This window comes from Mesocricetus auratus, unplaced genomic scaffold, assembly GCF_017639785.1.
Source record: "Mesocricetus auratus isolate SY011 unplaced genomic scaffold, BCM_Maur_2.0 Super-Scaffold_100011, whole genome shotgun sequence".
NCBI lineage: Eukaryota > Metazoa > Chordata > Mammalia > Rodentia > Cricetidae > Mesocricetus > Mesocricetus auratus.
The window spans coordinates 26,076,059-26,098,647 of NW_024429195.1; the positions used below are offsets into that span (position 1 = coordinate 26,076,059).

The 22,589-nt window shown below is 42.7% G+C and overlaps 1 protein-coding gene and 1 non-coding gene across 5 annotated transcripts in view; both read right to left on the reverse strand.

The window, feature by feature from the left end:
- Positions 1-1,174: 1,174 nt before the first annotated feature.
- Positions 1,175-22,589, reverse strand: part of Spata5 (spermatogenesis associated 5) — a 150,783-nt gene continuing 129,368 nt past the window's right edge. For 3 of the 4 annotated variants that reach the window (XM_021226902.2, XM_005069692.4, XM_005069691.4), the window contains one exon: positions 1,175-1,531. In XM_021226902.2, coding sequence (XP_021082561.1) covers positions 1,355-1,531 — 177 coding nt within the window. In that variant the 3' untranslated portion in view covers positions 1,175-1,354. The remainder of the gene's footprint in view (positions 1,532-22,589) is intronic. The other variant, XM_005069693.4, reaches the window with a different exon arrangement.
- Positions 19,064-19,133, reverse strand: Trnak-cuu. Its single transcript has one exon. It is a non-coding gene; the product is annotated as a tRNA-Lys (tRNA).

Sequence of the window (22,589 nt, forward strand, 5' to 3'; positions counted from 1 at the left end):
ATGTGACTTCTTCACATTTCAGGTTATTTTCAGCCATAGAACTGTTTGGCTTTCTGATTCTCAAACACTAGATGCTAGGTCTTCATTGGTCAGGGGATCACCTGGGTGGAGCTTTTTTTTTTCTGCTTTATGACACAGGGTTTCTCCGTGTGGCTCTGGCCATCCTGGAACTAGCTCTGTAGACCAGGCAGGCTTCGAACTCAGAGATCTGCTCGCTTCTGGTTCCTAAGTGTGGATTAAAGATGTGTGCCACCATTGCCTGGCTCTGAAATCTTTTAAAACTCTTACCTTCCAACTCCTTTCTCTTCACTAACATCACACCAATACAGCCTGGCCAGTTGTTTTCAAGAGGTCTACACAATATGAAAGCGTCAAGGAATTTCAAGGATATATAACTAGAGGCATAAACATACATATCTAGAATACAACACGATACAGCAGAAGGTAAAATTAGTGTTTTCTGTTCATTTTTAAACTACATTTATGTGTGTGTTCATGTTAGGGTGTACATGCGAAGGTCAAAGGACAACTTGATGGTTCTCTGTGCACCAGAGACCAAACTCCAGTTGCTAGGGTTGGTGGTAAATGTTTTTATATGTTAAGCCATCACAATAGTCCTGTTTGATTTTTTAGGTTTTCTTTTTAACTCAAAAGATTAACTGACAACTTGTACACAGGTACACATTAAAACTGTAAAACTGGCACACACTCTGATTTCCTTACACTTCTGTAGCAAAGCTGAGGGCCCTGTTCTGGGCTCAAGCTGGCCCTACACTTTCAATTTTCTAAGCCTATCACTGTATGTGATAATTTCACGCTTTCTAGCCATAAACGCAATGCCAACAGCAATGAGAGCTATATATTTGGGACTAAAACTGGCTGGCCTGTCAGAGTGCAGACGTGGGAGAGGACTGACAGAACGTGCCTAGCAAGCCCTGGGTTCAAGGTCCAGCACTGCATCAACAATACAGCGGAATATATCTGTAATCCCAGCAGTTGGGAAGCATAGGCAGTAGAGTCAGAAGTTTAAGGTCACCTCCAGCTATACACAGAGCTGGAGGCTAATCTAGGAATTGTAAAACCCTGTCTTTAAAGCAAAGACCCAGTGAATTATGGAGTGAGGAAATAATACAAGGGGTGAATATATGTTGTTGAAAATCAAATGTAAAGCTGGTTTGAACTGATGCCCAGAGATATGTTTATTGTACTTGAATGATTCAGAAACATTTAGGTGAGGTTCTTCAACACCAATGATGATATTTCAAACATTTACCTATTAAGAAACTGTAAACACTCTCAAGACTAAATTTGCAAACTTTTCTCTATAAAATATAGGCATATAAGTATGTATTTCTTAGACTGCATGTAGCCCACTCTTTTCCTGGTAATCTTCATAAAAACGCATCAGTGACTCTGGGATTCTAGGTGTCACAATGCTCAAGGCTTGAGTGAAATGCCTCTTCATAATGCGGTCAGCTTTAATGTCTTCTTCCAGAGCCAGGAGAGCAGCCTCCTTGCAGACGGCTATGATCTGAAATTGAACAAGTAAAAGGAGGGAGAAAGAAATTAGCATTTTTTGTCAACAAATTATTTTCAACATATTTATCAGTGGGGTGACATTTTAAAAGAATCTCTTATTTTTGAGATTATAATTACATCTTTCCCCTTCCTGTTGCTCTCCCTAAAACCTTCCCTGTGCCCCACTAGTCCCTTTCAAGTTTATTGTCTCTATTTCTTTGTGTGTGTGTGTGTGTGTGTGTGTGTGTGTGTGTGTGGAGTGGGGGTGTGGTTTTAAATATGTACTTACAACTTGCTCCGTCTGTAGCTCAGTTTGTGTAGTTTTATTTGTATGTATGTTTTCAGGATTGACCATTTGGAACTGGATGACCAACTGGTGTGCTCTCAACATTATTTAGCTGGTGTGTAGGGTTGAGACCTTGTGGGCTTTCCATGTTAGCATGCTTATAGTTGTTGTCCTTGTTCAGGAAGCCACGCTGGTGAGACGTCATACTAAGTGTAGCTTATGACAAGTAGTGTGACTTCTACATTACGAGCACATCCCTGTGGGAGTTATTCAACTTAAGGTTTGGATTTTTAGTGGTGTGATACATGGACCCAGGGCCTTACATGCTAGGCAAACTCTCTACTTTAAGGTTACAAATGGAAAAAGCAACCATATACAAAGCTGTTCTTTCTAGATCAAACCAGAACCATCACAAAAATCACAAGCATGCAAGCTCTTCAGAGCATGTGCTGTTAAGTGTGTGGATCTGATATGCCACTCCTACCACAGGATGGCCCGAGGACAGGCTGCCTGTGAGTATTGGAGGGAGGAGCCCTAAGCAGAGGTACTATGATGCACAGTGAGGCCCTGCTGATCAATAATCAGCACCCCCCGCCACAGCACAGAGTTTGCACACACAGTCCTTTCAATCTTTGCTGTAGGACAGCATGTGAAGCATTTCTTTCCTGGGTCTCTTTCACAAGCTCCTGACTCATTCTGGTAATATCAGACTGTTTCCTCAGGGAGGAAAGCTGGAAGAATGAAGAGTCTGGGGAGGGAAGGAGAGCATGTAGGAGGGAAATGCTAGGGAAGGATGGTTCTCTGGATTTCAGAGAGCTGAAGCAGGTCCAAGTCATTGCCATTTTAAACTGACATTTCAAACAGTACTGTTGTGGTGAACAAGCTTACTGGATGAAAAGGTTTTCGATCTTCAGGGCAACAGGGAGAACAATGAGCAACACCACTGTACCCTATAGAGGTGAAAGAAAGGCCAGGTGAAAAGGTTTCAGCATATTCTGTCATTTTGTCGGCTCATTTACTGCAAATGGTTCCTCTGTTAAGCATGGTGCCAAAACGGTAGCTTTCTAGGAGATTTAACAGCATGTTTACACACACACACACACACACACACACACACACACACACACACACACACACACACACACACACACACACGGTGGGGGGGCTTTTTGTCAAATTCCAACAATGTAATTATTAGTTCCCGGCTTCAGCAATGAGCACACAAGCTAACTTTAGTGGTAAAATGATGTCAATGCTTTTCTGAAACTAGAGTGGCCACCAAATTGCTAAGGCAGGAAACACAGCAAAGGCTCCATGGTGAGCTCCCAGTGGGAACCTGAGAGCCTCCACAAAGGAAGATGAGTCCTCCATCACTTCACCTAAGGAGCACCTCCTTTCATTCTGACAAGGTTTGAAGCATCCCTGGAGAAACAGGGAGTGCTGGGTGCTGAGTATCCCTTCCACACACTCCATAGCACAGGGAAATATACCTGAGTGTGGTTCTCTCTTTGAAAAGGGAGAGAGCAAAGTGTGACCTTGGGCCAATAGCACATTTTTCATACCTTTGCCTGAGAATACAAAGTCCAGGATATAATTATTTTCTGACTATCTCCCATAAACGCTAGACACACACCAATTCTTTACTCATTCATTTGCTCTGTTACTGATGCTCAGGTTTTGCACTCTGACCGGAGCATGTGCTAACCACAGGAAGCACATGTAATGTGGTGTTAGGGAGGGGGACTTGGTAAGGAAGGAGATGATCAAAAGGATGCCTGGAACCTGTAAATTCTGGGTTCTCATGGTCAGAAAGGTGGGTGGATAGCACTGTGGTACATAGGGGCAAGGGAACCAACGGTTTGGTCTGTCAGGCTTCCTGTTAGCATGTAGTGATTAAACTGGGACAGAAAAAAAAAATGACTACACTGGTTGCTTGAAGTATGTATCAACATCCGAGAGTGGCCTTGAATTTAATAAGATAATTTATATTGTGGGATAGAACTTTGAGACGGAACAGTGGGGCTATCTGGATTAGATGAGATGTTCTGTAGAACCTTTGAAGGAAGATAAATGTGAGGTGCTGAATACTGGCCTCCTGTCAGAGCCTTCCTCACAGCTGTATCCAACCTGCATGCAGCCCACAGGCCACATGTTGCCACAGAAAACCAAGAATGTGGTCCAACACAGAATTGTAAACTGCAAGCTTTATGAGATGTTATGATAATTCAATTCATGGCTCTCAGTTCATCTGTAGATAAAATACTACCACAATGTCACCAACTGGACACCGCTGGAGGAGTTGAGGTTGTATTTCCTACTGATAACTTTAGCACTTACTTCAACAGCCTTCACCTTGTTTATCACGTTAGGGAATGCTTGAAAGAAGCAATTATACAATCCTTTCTGTCAAAAATTACACTTCTGCTTTCCTTTCAAATTTACTTAGCAATATAAAACCAAAAGTAGGGCAATATGGATTTCTTAGGCAGGCTTCCACTCTTCAGTCAATACTAATGGGCTAGCTGCTCTGTGCAGCGACTGCAGAAGTTCAACTACAAGATTAAGGGTGTGAAAACTCTACCTGTCTTCCTGTCCCCATATACCAGCAGGAGATGGACACAGGTTGGTTCCTAGGGAGGAAAACCAAAGTATTTGTGTGGAGACACTCTTCTCTCTGTCTCTCCTCTCTCTGTCTGTCTCTCTCTCCATCTGATTACACTGAATAAAAGCGAGCAAAGACAGCTGGAGAGGTCTCTCAGCGGGTAAAAGTCTCACTGCACAAGCCTGATCACCCTTTCTAGAGCCCATGTTGGAAGGACAGACTGACTTCTAAAATTTGTCCTCTGACTTTCACGTGTGTGCTTGGCCTCAGGAACCAAAAATGATAATTAGAAAGACTTTGACGAGGGTTTCTGAACAGCAGCAAAACTGGTGGCACACACCAGCCCCTGAAGTCCTGAACCCAACCTGCTGACAGAGCAGGCACTAGGGTCTTCCTTGTTTTCACTTGTTCCTCACAAAAGACCTCTAGTAGGAATCCAAAGCAGAAGTGCTATGTGACTATTGGCTCTTTTCTTCTAACCCAAATAAAAAGATGGGCCTGGAAATGGGTGTACTTCATTACCAGGGTTTCCTTGTGTTCTAGGCACCACTCTGGCAAAACTTCCAAGAAAGCATATTTCTCAAGAAAAAAAATGCAGCTCCCATGGACCAGGCCAACATTTCCTTGGGTGATATCAATGGTCAGTATTCCATGATCAAATAAGTTTAGGCCAACATAAAACACATCTGTTCCATTCAGGGAACAGGTAGAAGAAGGGAAGCTGATAGACGTGGCAGTCTAGCAATGACAGCTGCTCAGTCTGCTCTAACTCACTTATCTTAGTGTTTTGCCCCCAAGTATAGTGGTCTTAATGAAAATGGCCCCAATAGGCCCACAGGGAGTGGCACTATTAGGAGGTGTGGCCTTGTTTGAGTAGGTATGGCGTTGTTGGAAGAAGGGTGTCACTGGGGCGTTTCAAATGCTCAAGCCAGGCCCAGTGTAGCTCTCCTCCTGCTGGCTATGGATCCAGATGTAGAACTCTCAGCTACCTCTCCATCACCATATCTGCCTGTATGCCGCCACACTTCTGGCCATGATGATAATGGACTAATCCTCTAAACTGTAAGTCAGCCCCAATTAAATATTTTTCTTTATAAGAATTGCTGTGGTCCTGGTGTCTCTTGACAGCAATAGAACTCTAAGACACCAAGACTCACATACTGGAGCCTAAGCTCCAAGGTAGTAGCACTGGGATTCCACTCTATCTCCACCTGCATGGAAGGTACTTGGAGTTAGTTAAACCCTTCTAGTACAAGAAGACACAGAAAGCTCCATCTTGGAGGATCAAATCCATGCACCTGGTTTGGGGTTCCACAGGCACCCAATTTGTGAGCAGTGACTGGGTATTGCCCATCAATTAGCCAGTCAATCTGACAGTGCCTGGGATCAGACAAGACACCCAATGTTTCCCACAGAACTCTTCTCCCCTCCTAATTTTAATATACCACCAATAAATTGTTTTGTTATTGACCTTTTCATTTTCCTTTGGAAAATACTTTTTATTATATTTGATTATTTCTGGAGGGTGTGTGTGCATGCACACAAGTGTGGAGGTCAAAGAACAAAGGGTAGAAGTCAGTTCTTTTCTCCAATTATATGCGCCCTGTAGATAGAACTCAGGTTGTCAGGCTTAGCAACAAGCACCTTTACCCATGAGCCATCTTGCTGGCCCTTACTGGTGATGGACACCTGAGAGGATGAGTCTGTGTAAGTGAGGAAGGTAGTCAGCAGTGGAGACAGGCTCATGCGAGTGTGGGTTTCCTTTTCTGTGTGTGCTCTGCACCAGGCTGCATGGGGAAGTAATGCTCCAGGATAAGACAGCTGTTGACCACTGAGCCTTGGGAAACATAATTACTTCGCTTCTAAATGCAAAAGGGCAAAAAAGGCAACTGTGTGGAATTCTGAAAGAAAGAACAATGTTGTACTTCACCATGGGGGAAAAAAGAAACCTCTTCTATATAGCCTATGGTTCTTTCTCCAAAGCACCAGAGAAGCAGGGTTTGAACAGGTGTCTCGGCACAGCAAAAACAGAAACAGGACAACAGGAAAAATTAAAACCAACACAGCTTCTGGCAGACAGCAATGTTTTTTAAAAATGTGAGAAGCTAAGTCAAGACATCATTATCTAGTAAAAAGTAGTCAATAGGAAGGAGAACTTGGCCATGCTTGGAAATTTCCTGGACTTTATCCCCTGGGTGATGAAGTATTTCCTTCTCTTGTTTGTTTCAGCTTCACAGTGGAACTGGGTTCTTTTCTAGTGCATTTACTAACAGAAATGGTAATTTAAGTAGTTGCTTCCATTTCCAGGCTTGTCCTGGTGAATCTGCTTTCTGCTACAGACAAGCATAGTAACTGACAACAGAGAAGCATGCACAAAAGTGAGAAGAAGCTTGGAGGTGGGAGGCTGCTGCAAACACCTGGGGGGCTGGAGCAAAGAGGTGCTTCCTGCCTATAAGCATTAAGTTCCAGCTAACTTTTCTGGTAAACTACCTCAGAGATCCTCAAAGTACACAATCAACAGGTGAGCCACCCTGCAGACCTTAGACTAGGCAGAGAATAGGTAGACAGATGCACAGATAACAGAGTCAGGTTCAAATGGGCCAGTAGGACAGGTGACTTTAGATGGGGAACCCCCCCCCCAGTTTGTCTCTTTTTTTCCAGACAGGGGTTCTCTGTGAATAACACCCAGGCTGGCTTAGAACTCACAGAGATCCAAATGCCCCTGCCTTTCCTTCTCCAGTGCTAGGATTAATTAAAGGCATGTACCACCATACCTTGTTACCTTTTTTTTTTTTTTCCTGCATGTATGTATATGCACCATGTTTGTCTGGTGCACCAGAAATCAGATGAGGGAGTGGATGGAACCCCCTGGAACTGGAGTTCTGGATCTTTGTGGGTGCTGGGAACCAAACATGGCAGCAAGTGCTCTTAACCACTGAGCCATCTCTCTAGTTCCTTTGTTTTGCACTTTGTTTTTTTTTAACTTATTTTTTTGGTGGTGGAATGGAGTGCCAGTGTTTCAAATGTTCTACCACCAAGTTACACATCTCTAGTCCATCAAAAACGAACCTCCATCTACCAGGGGCTTATCTATGAGAGCTGGTTTTGAACTTGCAGGTAGCTGAAGATGATGTTGATTCACTTGCTTCCACCTCCCAGTACAGTGCTGGGGTCACAAGCAAAGCCCATCATGCCCAGTTGTGCTGGGGGCCAAACTCTGGGCTTCCTGCATGCTGTGTAAGCACTGTACCAACTGAGCTACATCTCAAACACTGCCCTTGTCTTTTGTAAAGTATTTCGTGACAACTGAATTCACACCCTACTTAACAGTACTCCCTAGAACGGCTTAAAACGCTATAGTTTACCTGCCTGTGCACCTGAGAGATGGTGACTTCAGAGAGCAAAGGCACAGACATACTACTGCTGCTCCTTGCTGGAGCTGGTGAGCTGCACTGAAGACGGAGCCTTCATTTCCCTGCAGCTGCACACTGAACCCACAATGGCCCAGAAGCTGTCTGTGCTGCTCCTGCTGTTTGACAGGAAGAAAGCACACCATCCAGGGGGCCTAATCTCAGCTTCTTTGTATTTCAAGTGTAGTAAATAGCTTTTTAAAAATCCACCCAAAGAAACGGGCCGCGGTGCTTAAAAATTTCTTAGGTAGTCTCTGAAAGTGGTTTTGTTAAAAGCGTCCTCTGTCTGGAACACCTGTGACCTGTTGAGCTTAATTGGGCTGCAGCTGGCGCCAACTGTGGCACAGCCGCTGGAGCACCGCCCCTTCTCTTTTCTTTTCCCTCTCACAGCCCCGACCTCCTTCCCCGGTGTGTGGAAGGATTAGGAACCCAGTGAGAGTGGTGTCTTGCTGTTCCTGAACAGCATGCTCTGGAGGTGCTTCAAGGAGGCTACCTGGGAGACTATGCTCCTGTGGATGGGAGGGAGGGCGGGCCATTGAGCTGCTGAACTGCAACTGAAAAGCGAGTTTGAAAGATGGGTCTGGTGAGCGCAGCAGTAGGGGCAGATGAAGTGGGCTTTACAGACGCGGAAGGCAAGCCTGGCACTACCACTAGCAGCTCAGGGAGCCACGCTGTGCTGCAGAAGGGAATTAATTAATTAAGGGTCGCTTGGAGCATTTATCTTTTAAAATGTTTCTTCACTGAAAGACTTGTAAATGGTGAGGCAAGAATTGAAGTTTAGAGCTTTTATTACCTAACTATGCTCTCAGGCTTAATTCCATTGCAAAACAATCTTCACCAGTTACTCCATCTGGGCTTAAAGTCATACACTCCAGATTGCCACGCATAGCACTCCATTCAAATAAAAATTGCTGTAAATACACTTTCATACCTGGTGACAGAGATGGGGAGAACATTTGGTGGTTTAATTTTGCTGATTAAAAGTTACTCTGAGGTCTTTGGGACATGGTTAAATACCTTTGCGTTTCGAGCACAACCTTTCATTATTTTTCATGAGGAAATGCCTACAATAGTTTTTGCTTTTTCAAGTTTAAACATAATCTGGGCACTTGGAAAGGCTGAGGCCAGCCTGGTCTACACAGTGAATGGTCAGCTTGAGCTACAGGGGAAACCCCTATCTCAAGACACAAGAACATTTATACACAGATCAACTATCCTGTAGAAGTGAAAGATTGGAATATTATTTGTTCCTATGTTATTTTAAGTTTTTTTATTTTCTTTAACGCTTCAATGGAACCATCATAACAAGACCATTATTGGTTTTGAAAAGAAAACTGTCATGGGAACTAACATGGCAGGAACCACTCCAGTGCAGTGCTAAGATGGCAGGAGCTCTGTTCTCTGGTCACTCAAGGAATCTGACTGCCTACAAGTAGAAGGCTCCAGGGAACCGAGCAGTAAAACCCAAATCTTACGTTAATGCAGTTCTATCAGGTGCTTCACGGCCCACACATGCACCCGATTTCAGAGTCCAACTAACTGCCTGCTGCCTGCACTGTTTTCAACTACCACAATGTCAAAGTTTAGAATTATCTGTGCTAAATGGCTATTCCCTATGAGTTTTGTGAAGGCTTTGCAGGCTCAGTCCTGTTCTACGCAGACACACTAGGTCAGCATGTTACACTGCCTGCTGAAGTTGATTTCTGAAGACACACATGAGCTAGCTTTTGCCTGCCTTTTTAGTTGCCCCCCCCAACCCCTATTTGGAACTGTCAAGATAACTCATTACCTAGAGTAAAAAAGCACCACCATCCTGGGCACAACAAACACTCTATGATGCTGTGTCATTTATGAGACCTTGCTAGCTGGGAGAACCCTGAAACAGGCACTACAGTTTTTGTTGTTGAGACAGGATCTCCGTATGTAGCTCCAGGATTCCCTTATACATCTGGAAGGTCTGATTCTCCATGCCACTATTCTGGCAGGGGCTACTGTAGAGGGAGTTTTTGTGTGTATGGTGTTCTCATCTTTCTTGTCATTCTCTTGCCTGATGATCAGCAACTGACTGGTTATCACTCATCACACTTACTCGAGACAGCTTTGCTATATGGAGCTACAGCAGGCTGGCCTCAACTTTATGGTGATCTTTCTGGCCCAGCATCCTGAGTGTTGAGGTTAGAGAGCTATGTTGCCCTACCCTGAAATCATTTTTAGCATGGTCTGATATTTATGGCTATTTGTGCTAAGCAGGAGGAGAGAGGCTGGATAACTCTTATACAGTCAGCTAACGGGGAGCTAGAGACAATACCACCTCCTTATATTTCATGTTGACAGTGTAGTCTTCTGAAAGAAATGATGCCCTCCCAGCATAGAAATACAGCTAAATTATGTGAAAGTTCACACTTTTCAATAGATAAGATAGTCTCAAATATCCAGGATACATTTCATATAACTTCTCTTTTGGACTTTGAGGTGTTTTGTTTTTTTTTTTAAATCTTGAATCTTAGTGGTCTTTTACTCCTACCTTATTCCAGCATATTCTTTTTTTTTAACTTTTATTTTTAAATTTAAATTAGAAACAAGGTTGCTTCACATATCAATTCTAGGTCCCTCTCCCTTACCAACCCCTCCAATATCCCCTCATTTCCCCAGGGAGGGTGAGGCCCCTTTGAGGTGTTTTTACTCTAGTAATACAAGACATTTATAAAGAAGTTGACACCATACTGCTTAAAATTCAAATAATAGTCTTCTTTTAAAAATACACTTATCAGTATTTTAAGTGGTATCTCACAGTTCTGTGTACTACTATTGACCATATACTGAAGTCTTGTAGGATTCATGGCTATCTATATGGGTCTTAGCATATAGCTGAAACCTGTGAAAACACCCGATAGCAATAAACATTGCTACTTGTCTAGACTCCAGTGTGTTCAAAGCTGTCATCACAGAATAAAAAGGTCTCATGACCTAAAAGCATTAAGAACTACTACACTATTTTATAATAACCACATTTCAAACTTCCTAAACCTCACTGAGTCACACCAGAAAGTCAGGGAGAATTATGGGGACACAGGAAGGAAAAGGAGCTTATTATCCTTGAGTCTGGTTGGAGCCTTTCTCCAGCTAAGAGAATTAAAATTTTCTGTGAAGGTTGAGATAAAATACTGATTTCATATACTAGGTTTAAGGCCTAAGCCTACATGACCTTCAAAAGTATGGCCTTACCCCTCTCCTAGACATTCACGGGAATCTTCCACAAGGCTATGTACTTGGCTCACAGAGAAGACTCCTAACGTTTCTTTCCTCATGATCTAGACTTTTGCTTTGTCACCTGTAATCCTGTCAGGTACACCACAGGGACCATTTTGTGATTCCTCAGCAACCCTTTGAAGATAACTGTTTCAAAACCACAAACAAAAATCTCCCAAAATCCTGTATGTGACTACTGTACAGAAGTGAAGTGGGACTCATCTTTGAGAAACCAACACCATACTCTGGGGTGTGCCTTTTTTTTCTTTCAGAGCACCCCTCTTTCTTTTAACCCTTGCTCTTAAAATCTGTACTAGAACTTCTTTGTGTGTATGAATGATACATGTATTCATGTGGGTGTTTGTACGTGCATGTACCCATGGAGGCAGAGGCTGTCACTGGGTGTACTCTGTGAAGATGTGTCTTTGTCAAGATGCCTTCTGGTTGGGTTAATAAAGAGTTGAATGACTAGGTAGGAAGGGGTTAGCTGGGACTTATGGACAGAAGGAGAAGGAGGGGATCAATCTAGGTGCAGGGGGGAGATACTAGAGGACAGAGAGGAAACAACAGGTGCAAAAAGAAAGAGAGGTAAAAAGCCATCAGACAAAATGTAGATTAATACAACTGGGTTAATTTAAGTTATACGAGCTAGTGGGACAAGCCTAAGCTAGAGGATGAGCTTTCATAACTAATAATAATCTGTGTAGTTTTTTTGTGGACCTGGCAGCCCTCCAAAAATATCTGTCTACACTACAATTCAACACTAATTTTTAAAGTTATATTTTAGGTGAATGGGTGTTTTGCCTGTATGTAAAGCTATGTTCTGTACTCATGAAGGCCAGAAGAGGGCATCAGATTCCCTGGAGCTGGAGTTGCAGCAGATTGTGAGCCCAGTCAACATGTGGGAGCTGGGAATTGACCCTGAGTTCCCAGAAAGAACAGCCAGTGATCTTTTTTGTTTGTTTGTTTTTTGTTTTTCGAGAAGGGTTTCTCTGTATTGTTTTGGAGGCTGTCCTGGAACTCACTCTGTAGACCAGGCTTGCCTTGAACTCACAGAGATCCACCTGCCTTTGCCTCCCAAGTGCTGGGATTAAAGGCGCGCGCCACCACCGCCAGTGATCTCAACCATCAAGCCAACTCTCCAACTCCTCAACATACATACATACATACATACATTTTAAGACAAGTTTTTCTCATGGAATTTGGAGCTCATCAATTCAGCAAAGCTGGTTTGTCAGTGAGCTCCAGAGAATTGCCTGTTTCTTTCTATTCCACAACACTGGGATGGCAAATATGTGCTGTTGTAGTCAGTTTTTACACGGTTGCTGGGGATCTGAATATAATATCTTATTCTTACTTGTCCAGCCCTTTACAGACTAAAACATCTTCCCAGTTTCCTAAAACTTCTCTTAATAAACACCAACTCTGCACTATCCATGTCTTGTCTCTGCTGCCTTGACTCATAAGATCTCTCTACCCCATTGGGGCCAGAATCCACATGTCTTTAATTATTAAGGTTGGGGAGTACAGAGTAAAAGTGTTAGTTGAGTAGTTTTTCCTTTTGCAGCTTATACTTTCTGTGTCCAACAAATGTCTACAATTGTTCATATATAGAACTTAACTTAGTTCATTTATTTGGATCTTTACTGTTTCTTAGTGCATTTATTTGAATCTTTATTCAAATAAAAATGCTAGAGCAATAAGACATTAAGACTACAAATTATATATAGTAAAGGAATTATAAAACTAAATGGCCAAGGTAAGATTAGAATTTACAAGTGGCAGGCATTAACTATGTGTAATTAAAGATAACCTGTGGGGGAAGACATACATTCCTGTCTTGCCAATTGGTAACATGATACACACATTTAGTAACTCAGAGTCTCATCTGAAACTGTTAAAAGGTCACATAAACTTTAAACTCTATTTTCTAAATGTCCACTTGAAAGGAAAAAGGAAGTCTCCAATTTCACTGAGTAGAAACTAACCGTGAAATTCAGTTCTAGCTTTTAACAATAAAAATGAAAGCTATGACATAATTTCAAAGATCATAATAACACAAGCTTCAGGGACATCATCAAAGCCTGAACCAAAACACTTTTCTCTTTTGGTTACTGAGTCCATTGCTTAATGCACACCAAACTAAGCAGTCTTCCCTGATTGCCTATTCAAACTCTGCAAGAATCCTAATGAGAAGGTTTGGTTTGAGATCCAACCGTGAGGAAGTCTAAGGAAGCTTGTTGAGCATATAAGATTTACTCTAATTCACTTAATTTTGAATGTTTACATTTTTAGAACTAGATAAACAGTATGTCCTAAAATTCACCCTCAACTCAGAGGCAGTAGCCGCTGTATTCCTATTAAACTAGTCCATCTTTTATATTGGGCTGAAAACTCTCAAGGGACAAAAATGAACAACTTCTTTTAAAATTCTTAAGGAGGATACAGAAAAAGTTAAGGTATTCTTTTGAAATCAATTCCAGTAATGTGTCCCAGCCAGTTAGTAGCAGCTTTCTTTATGCTGAATTCATTCTTTTTCTTGGCAACCACAGATGTCTGCATAGAAAGCAAACATGACTATCTTTTTCATGGGGAAGGGGTCAGAAGATGGATTCCAAAGTTCTAACGTGGGGCTCTGCTCTTCAGTTTGGAAGCATATGGAAATTTTATACGGAGACAGTCTCTAAAGCCAATTAAGATTATACATGTAACTGGAAATGCATGTTGACAGGGCTTGAAAAGAAGGATGGAATGGACATCACAAGATAAAGATCTTTGACTGCATGCTGTGTCTGAGTGGAGGGAAGAATTGCAGCAAATATCTACCCACTCCAGAAGCTGACCCTGCTGTGGACTAATCCTTCTGTACACTGTGAAAATGTGTTGCTCTATTGTTAATAAAAAGATGATTGCACAATAGTTAGGCAGGATTTTTGGGGCAGAAAGAATGCTGGAATCTGGGGAGTCTCAAGCCAGATGAGGAAGAAGCAACATGGAAAGTTCACCGATGAAGTAAATAATACTTGAGGCAGCACATAGCTTAATAGAAATGGGTTAATTTAAGTTGTAAGAGCTGGCTGGAGACAAGACTGAGCTATGGGCCAAGCATTTATAATTAACATTAAGCAACTTCCTGTGGAGACGTCTTGTTTGTCCTCTAACAATTAAAGCTTACCTGAAGATCAGAGGGTGGAGCTAGCCACTACTTAACTGTAGAGGTCGGGAGGTCTATACAGACAGACAGGAAGTGATATGGCTGGGCAGAAAGAGGAATATAGGGCTGGAGGTGACAGGAGCGTGGCGTCTTTTTTTGGTCTGAGGACTTTGTAGAGGTAAGAACTCTAGTGACTGGCTGCTCTGCTTTCATCCCCCAATATCCGACTCTCGGTTTTAATTATTAAGACCAATTAGAATTTGTGCTACAACTGCCAGGACACAGAAAGGCACTGCCTATATAACCCACTTTCTCTCAAGAAGAGGTGAAAAGGAGGATGGAGGAGACTTAACTTACCAATGATCATTTAGGGAGAGAATAGTAACACTCTATGAAAACCTCGTACTTAACTATGGAAAATTTACACCCATACCCCAACACACCCACACCCATCCTCGCCCATCACCACCACGGAAGAGAGGGAGGGGGAGTGTCTTTACACAAATACCTTGGTTTTCCTCGCTAGCAATCAACCTGTGTCTAAGTTCATAGCCTATGCATTTTCTCATGTCTTCAGCATTTCTTAAGATTTATGTATTTATTTTTACATGTATGTTTACAAATACGTAGAGGCCAACTTTTGGGAGTTACTTCTCTGCTTGCATTGTACAGATTCTGCCTCCACTGTCCAAGTACAAGTGTATGCCACGATACCTAGCTTTTGGCCATCTTCTCTAAAGGGAAACTTTCCTATTCCTAACTCCTTAGGTAAATGCTAGTACACTATCTACACTTTCCTGTGCCTCGCCCTCACTTAACAATGTATCCAAGAGCCCACTTCACATTAGATATAGAACTGTTTCTCATTCCCTTCACAGCTGCAGTTTATCCAACCCAGTTCCATGTAAAAGGTATTTGAGTTGTTTCGGGTCCTTTGTTTCCCTTTTATCTTAAGGCTTTACTAATATGCCAAAGTATTTGACAAGAAGCCAAATCTAGTTAAATATCCTCTTTCACTGAATATGAGTATAACTGCATAACACTCCACCTCTCTCCAAGACAGGTTTCTCTGTGCAACATTAGCTATCCTGGAACTAGCTCTGTGGACCAGTCTGGCCAAGAAGTCAAAGATCTGCTTCCTGAGGGCTGGGATTAAAGGCTTGCACCATCACCACCCTGCAACCTGCACTTCCCCCGTAACATTTTTATTGATTCTCTGGGAGTTTCACATCATACATACCCAGCACAATCCCTTCACAGACCTTTCATGTATGACTCCCTTGTGGCCGCCCCCAAAGATGTTTAAAAAAAAAAAGGTCCACTTTGTGCCGTCTAAATACTTGCTGGAGCATGGTCAAATTCTTAGTGGCTGCTCTTTAAACAGAACTTAGTCCTTCCCCTCCCACACCTCTGCCAGAGGCCAGCTACTCTTCAGCATCTCCATCACAGAGTTCTATATGGTGGCTTCCTGTCTAGGCTGTTACTTTCGGGGGGAGGGGGGGAGTGCTGGGGTTGTCACAGAAGCCTTCCCAACCTGCATCTTTTTTTGTTCATCCAAATGTTAGAAAAGGTAAATTTAAAAACTCATACGCCCTCCCCATTTCATTTTCCTCTTACTGTCACCACTTCTCCAAGGCCTCATACCTTTGCCATCTAGGCCCAGCTTGCCTCTACATTTCTCCAAGGAGTTGCATGGATGTGTGCCACTGACTTGGCCTTTCTCCTAGCACAGCTACTAGAGTTTAGTCAGTCTTCTGGGGCTCACCACGGCTGCAAATGCTCTGCTGCAGGGGCTGTGCTAAAGAGGCTCGGGGTTGTCTCAGGTCAGCTCAGTCTGAGCTCAGTTCTCCAGCAGCAACCATGGGCTTAGGAAGCCACAATAGGAAGGTCAGAACAGTCTTGTTTAGAGAACCAGTGTGGTACTGCCACATTAGCTTACCATGCACACGGTAAGTGCAGGTGTATTTTCTAATTCCCCAATGTGATACTTTTGTACCACAGATGTGATCAACCACAGATAGGCATGTGGGCACAGACATATAGACAAAACACCCACCCACACAAAATAATAAAAGTAATTTAAAAAGAGAGATTTGGCAAAAACTAAAATAACTACTCACAGCCTTTAGTACCACTGACCTGTACAACAGTGTACAAGTTTACGTTAAGAAGAGCTGCCTGTGACTAATTATCTGATGCTTGTGGTCGACAAGAGTTCTAAAATTTGGGTAGCATTAAACATAGAAACCAAATAAAAATCTAGTGATTAAATAGGATTAGACTAAATGAATGTTAAATAAAAATCTCTGACAGAAATTTATTTTCCACAGTGGATATAAATATTTCTCAGTGTTCTAGTGTGGATTCAGCGTGCGCCTTGAGTAGGCCCCATGTCCTGACCCATCACTTTACTGAGTGCAGTAGCCTTTCTGGGCACTGATCAGGGCAGTCCTCAGCAGCTGGCATGCTGGTACTTTAAGAGGGTATTCCAAGTAAAGAGGTACTGTTTGCTAAGGCTCTTAACTTTTGTCTGGTCTGTAAGCCAGAGTGCCTCTGTCCTGAGACAAAACTTCAGACTGTGGGGACCAGAGCCATGCTTTCACTATATGAGCCTTCAAACTAACAGTAGGGACTAATCTACAGACTTAGCTTTTTAGGATGACAGGCCAGCTGGCCATGTGTGATTCCTGAAGAAGCATTACTTCTCAAAAGCAGAAAAGTTATGTTTCAGAAATATGCTAAAGAGAAAAAAGAAATATTTGTTTAAGAAGGAAATGTGGAGAAGGAAAAGCTACTGGTATTTTAAGTGAAAAACGTTGCTGTTGGCTGACCTTAAAAAGTTAAAAAAAAACCAACCTAAAAAGTAACACAATACTTGGATATATCTTATCTCAAATATTTCACTTCTGATAACATTTATAAATCAACTACATGTGCGCACACGCGCACTTGCGTTAGGGTGGGGAGTAGACTCACACTAGTAGAGGTCAGAGGACAACTTGCTGGAATTGGTCTCTCCTTCAACCTTGTGGGTCCCAGGAATTAAATTTAGGTGCTCAGGTTTGGCAGCAGGTGCCTTTACCTTCTGAGCCATCTAACGGGTACCAAAGTCATTATTTTAGAGGAAAGAATTACCAGTTGGGCATGATGGCACACACTTTAATCCCAACACTTGGGAGGAGGATCTCTTTGAGTCTGAGACTGGCCTGGTCTACAGAGCAGTTCCAGGACAGCTAGAGCTTCACCTTACGTCTGCCTCAAAAGAAAAAAAAAATTACTCTGACCAGACATAAACATACAAGTCCTTTAGTCTCAGGAACTACAGAGTAGTAAATTAAAAAGCTGATTTGTGCTCATGCCTTTAATCCTAGCACTTGGGAGGCAGATGCAGGTGGATCTCTGTGAGTTCAAGGTGAGCCTGGTCTACAGAGCGAGTCCAGGACAACCTCCAAAGCAATACAGAGAAACCATGTCTTGAAAAACCAAAAAGCTGATTTGTATCAAGCTTTAGTGTACTAACATATGTAAACTTTGCATCTTTGAATTCTATAAACACCATATACAGCTAGCATTTCCCTTAGGGGAGAAGAAGAGTTATTCTACTTATCTGAACTTACGAAAATTTTTGGGACAAGTCATTGTGTTACACTCATGGGAAATGGATTAGAAGGAAAACTAACATTCATGGAATGCAGATTGGAAAATAAACCACCAATGCCTGTTTAGAATGTGCAGTGATGTAGCTGACCAGAGTAACGTGGAATGCTGGCAAGGGAGAATACTACTGATGACAGTTAGGACTACTGATAGCACCACCATGCAGTACACAGGGCTGAGGAGTCTCAAGGGCCCTGGGCCTTTACTTAGGCTTTCTAACAACCCATCAAGCAGACATCATCTTCTCCAAACAAAATAAGCAAAAACCAAAAACCAGATTTTAATGTATTTGAGCAGATGGCCCCAAATTATACAAAAGCTAAGTGTAGCTTAGCTGCACACATGCCCAACCACAGTAACTTCTTTATCTAGCCCATTAAACTGCCCTGAGGTAGATGAGTAGAGAGCATGTGCTGGGAGCTGAGCAGTGTTCCTGGAGCTCTTTTGGGCCTGAGCTTTAAAGGACCATGATGGTGTGCAGCTTCACTCCCAGGGAGGTTGCTCTGTGCGAAGACACAGAAATAGCCGAGGATAGACCACCTTCAAGGGCGTCAGAAGCAGCCTGCTAGGACTGGAGTAGTTTACCAACATGCTTGTCTACAGCCCTCTAACCTTCTGAGGTGCTGGCACTCAGAAAAGATGAGCACCCATACTGGTGTGTCCAATCTGTGGGTGACAGGCCACATGCAGTCAGACTGCTACAAGTGGGGCTCAAAATAAACTTGTAAACCTTAGAATACTTCCATTTTGTATGTATGATGTATACATGCTGTGAAAATACGTACATACTATATGTGTCTTCCTCACTTCTCCACTTTTGAGGTAGGACCTTTCAATGAACCTAGAGCTCACCAACTAGCTAACCAGGTTGGCCAATCATCTCCACTTGTTGCTGCCTCCCCAGAGCTAGGGTTAGAGACATGTGCCACTGTAGGGGCATCTTGCCTTGCCAGTGAACTGGTAGTGGTGGCCACACTGTTTAGGTGTGGTTTCAGATAGAGAAATGGCCCATTATAAGGTAGAGGAAAAGCTGGCTCATGCTCTCTTGGGTTGCAGAGAGCATCAGAAACTGCATCTTCTAGAGCAGGAAGACGGTGGCGGTTATTTACTCCTACCTGTGTAAGTGCTTCTCTAATAAATACTTATTTTTCATTTATCGTGGGTCTGGTGGACCCACCTTCATTTGGTGGCCAATGTGGGGCTTGAACCCACGACCCTGGGATTAAGAGTCCCATGCTCTACCTACTGAGCTAGCACTACATCTACATACCACTACTGAACCTAGTTTTTAATGGGTGCCAGGGAACTGAACTCCCATTCTCATATTTGCACGACTGACTGAACCATCTCCCCAGTTCTCTATCATTCTTTTTGTTTTAAAGTGGGAACTTTGTAGATGACAACACCACGACATAATGTCAAAAGTTTGAGCACACTGGGGAGAGAAGAGGTCCAAGAAACAATCTTGGAAACATCTAAGCTCATCTCCATACTAGGAAATGGGGGTTCTGTATGAAAAGAAGAGACAAAGGAATATGAAGTCTGAAGGTTTTCAGAAGGGTTATGTGGCAGATAGGGTGAAAAGAACAGGGAAACTAAGGTTGGTTGGTTAGTTAGTTAGTTAGGGCTCATTACCAGGAGGAAAGAGCTCCAGTGAGATGGGATCAGCAGTACGGGAGGGAGGTTTGAGCAAACAGTCCCCAGGAGGAGGTGCAGGCAGCAGGTATGCCAGATTCTTAGGAATGTAGGCGGGGAAGAGGAAGTACGCTGTAACCTCAGAGGAACATGTCAAAAGGAACACACCACCCAAATCCTTATGAAACACAAAATATTATTTCTAGTTAATCTTTAAATTCCTGAATTCACTAATATAAAAATTTCCAATCATTTGGCACTCAACATACACAGTGGCATGTGCAGTTGCAGAGGGAGAGGCAGCAGTGGTTCTGAGGAAATGCTCTGGAACTGGAACTTAACCCAGGCCAGAGGGTATGCAGTGAGCACACCCCAAGTGTGCTATAGACAAACACAGCAGCGATTCAGAAATCCCAGCTCTTCTCTATTGTCACATACTTTTCCTTTGTATTCACTTGTATTTGTTTCACTTTGAGTCGCCCCTAATCATGTTGACATCTACTACTGATTATATTAAATCTAAAAGTGCTCTTAAACAAACGAAAACTACTCACTTCCATTCCTGAGAGCCCTGCTTCCAATTTTCAGGAGGAAATTAAATAATGTTTAAATCAAATACTGGGCCCAAGCCCAGACAGCTGAACATCGTTTTGTCCTTTCAAGGCAAAGAGGAAGTGTCTGCTGAGGGAGGGACAAGCCAAAAGAAATAAAGCTTAACCTCAGCCCATGTGAAAGCGATCTCAGATAACTACGGCGTCTGCAAGTAGGTTAAAACTGAGACCACATACTAACACAGAACTTTCCATGGAAGGGAAGGCCTACCCAGATCTAACTCCCACCTTGGAAACAAAAAGAAGCCAGGAAAGAAGAGTCACCTTAGAAATTCTCCATAAAGATAAAGGGAAGGGAAGCCACAGGGAGGGAGGCAGACAACTCTCTGAGCACTTACTGCAGACTCATTCACAAAAGGATTTCACTGTAATTGTAAACAATGCAAAAAGAATGAGGCGTGTCCATGTGTGAAGCCAGAGGGAGGGGAGAAGGAAAATCCAGCGTGTAGGTGAGGGTAGGAATGGTGAAAAGGATTAGATCAGTGGGCAACAAAATGATTGTGATTATCCCATAAGGGAGATCTGGCCTTCCGGTGTGTCAAGCTAGAGGATGAGGGTGCAAAGACCAAGGGTGATGCTTTCCCAATGATACTGAAATCTGAATTTCACATATTTTTAAATATGTGTCCTAGCTGGTTTTGTGTGTCAACTTGACACAAGCTAGAGGCATCAGAGAAGAAGGAGCCTCAGTTGAGGAAATGCCTCCTTGAGATCCAGCTAAATAGCATTTTCTCCGTGATCAATGGGAGAGGGCCTAGCCCATGGTAGGTGGTGCTACCCCTGGGCTGGTGGTCCTATGTTCTATAAGAAAGCAGGGTGAGCAAGCCAGTAAACAGCACCCTCCATGGTTTCTGCATCAGCTCCTGCCTCCAGGATCCAACCCTGTTGAATTCCTGTCCTGACTTCCTTTGGTGATGAACAGCAATGCTGAAGTGTAAGCCAAATAAACTCTTTCCTCCCCAACTTGTTTGTTGGCCATGGTGTTTGGTTGCAGTAACAGAAACCCCAACAAAGATAAGGCACAAAATCTGTTGATTTTTCCCTAGCTATCTAAAAATGTAAGTCTGTATATAGCCTTTGGGCTTTACAAAAACAGGTTTGGGGCCATATTTGTTCCTTAGACTGGTTACCTCCTCTGGATGTAGTAAAATCTCCTTATGAAACTTACTTGATCTTCATTTGGGATTCTGCATAAGAAAAATTTTTCTTTTAATTCTTCTAAATTAGCTGAATGAAAAGATGGCAAAAGCAGGAGGAAAAGATTATTTGAAACATATGAGTTCTCTAGCATCTCTACACACTAACAGAAGCATCAAATATATGGATTACTGTGAAGCGAACTACTACTTAACCATTAATATCATGGCATCATTCCCGGACCAAGACTGATGTAAAAATGCTCCCCCCTTGAGCAGAATCTCATGTTGCTTGATGCTCTGGCATTCTTCATTCTTTGTAGCCTAGTGCTCAGTAGGAATAATACCTAGAGTCTCACTCTACAGAAACCAGAAAGATTTTCTTGAGCATATGCTGCGCCGATTACAGGGTGGTAAAGCCTTTATGGACCACCTGGGCTGGCTTCAGAAACCAAGCAAATGTAAGACTATGACACACCTATGTGGCTATGGTTCTTAGGAAACAAATAATTTTTATACACTGTCTATGATTAACAAACATAACACTGTTTTCCTTACTCTGCCAAAGTAGAAAATCCTGTAAAGCACTCCAGTAGGTGCCTCCAAACCATGCTACAGGAAACAAGTTGTCCTCCTTTCATCCCTTTCTCTTCCCTCCCCTCCTTTCCCCAACCCTTTCTGTTCTGACCTCCACTCATTTATTTGTAAATAATCCTAGTAATTCTTAGCTCCTGAACAAACGAGGCTGCCTTCCTTAATAAACTGTCCTCCAACCCTTCTTAAAGATTCTGTAGGACCATCTGGCCCAGGCTAATGGCATCTGAAGGATAACAATGAAGAATGACTTTCCTGAGCTGTTTTTATAGGCCAATCACTCATGGCGTACTGGACCTCCATGTGTAGAGCATACTTGCATTCCAGAAGAAGTAGACCATACATTAAAATGATAGCAAGCTCTTCCTCAGGAATGCAGCTCTCAGTTATGAGATAGTAATTATAAAAAGATATGATTCCATCAGAATCAATTTTTCAGTCATCTATCTGCTTTGTGGCACTAGGAGCCCAAAGGGCAGGAAAAAGCTGGCTTAATCAACTACACTGAAGAGATAAACCTCTGAATGAGAAGACTGTGGGAAACTGGCAGTAGAGATGTGAACAGGCTCAGAGATGTCTTTAACTTTGTCTCTCACCACCCCTACATTTTAAAAAAGAAAAAAGTGCTTTTCAGAGTAGTTTAAGCCCACAGTTGAATCACTAAGTACAGAATCCTCATACATCCTCTGCCCTACACACAGCACTCTCTAGCATCGACCCTGTCCATTAGTACACTG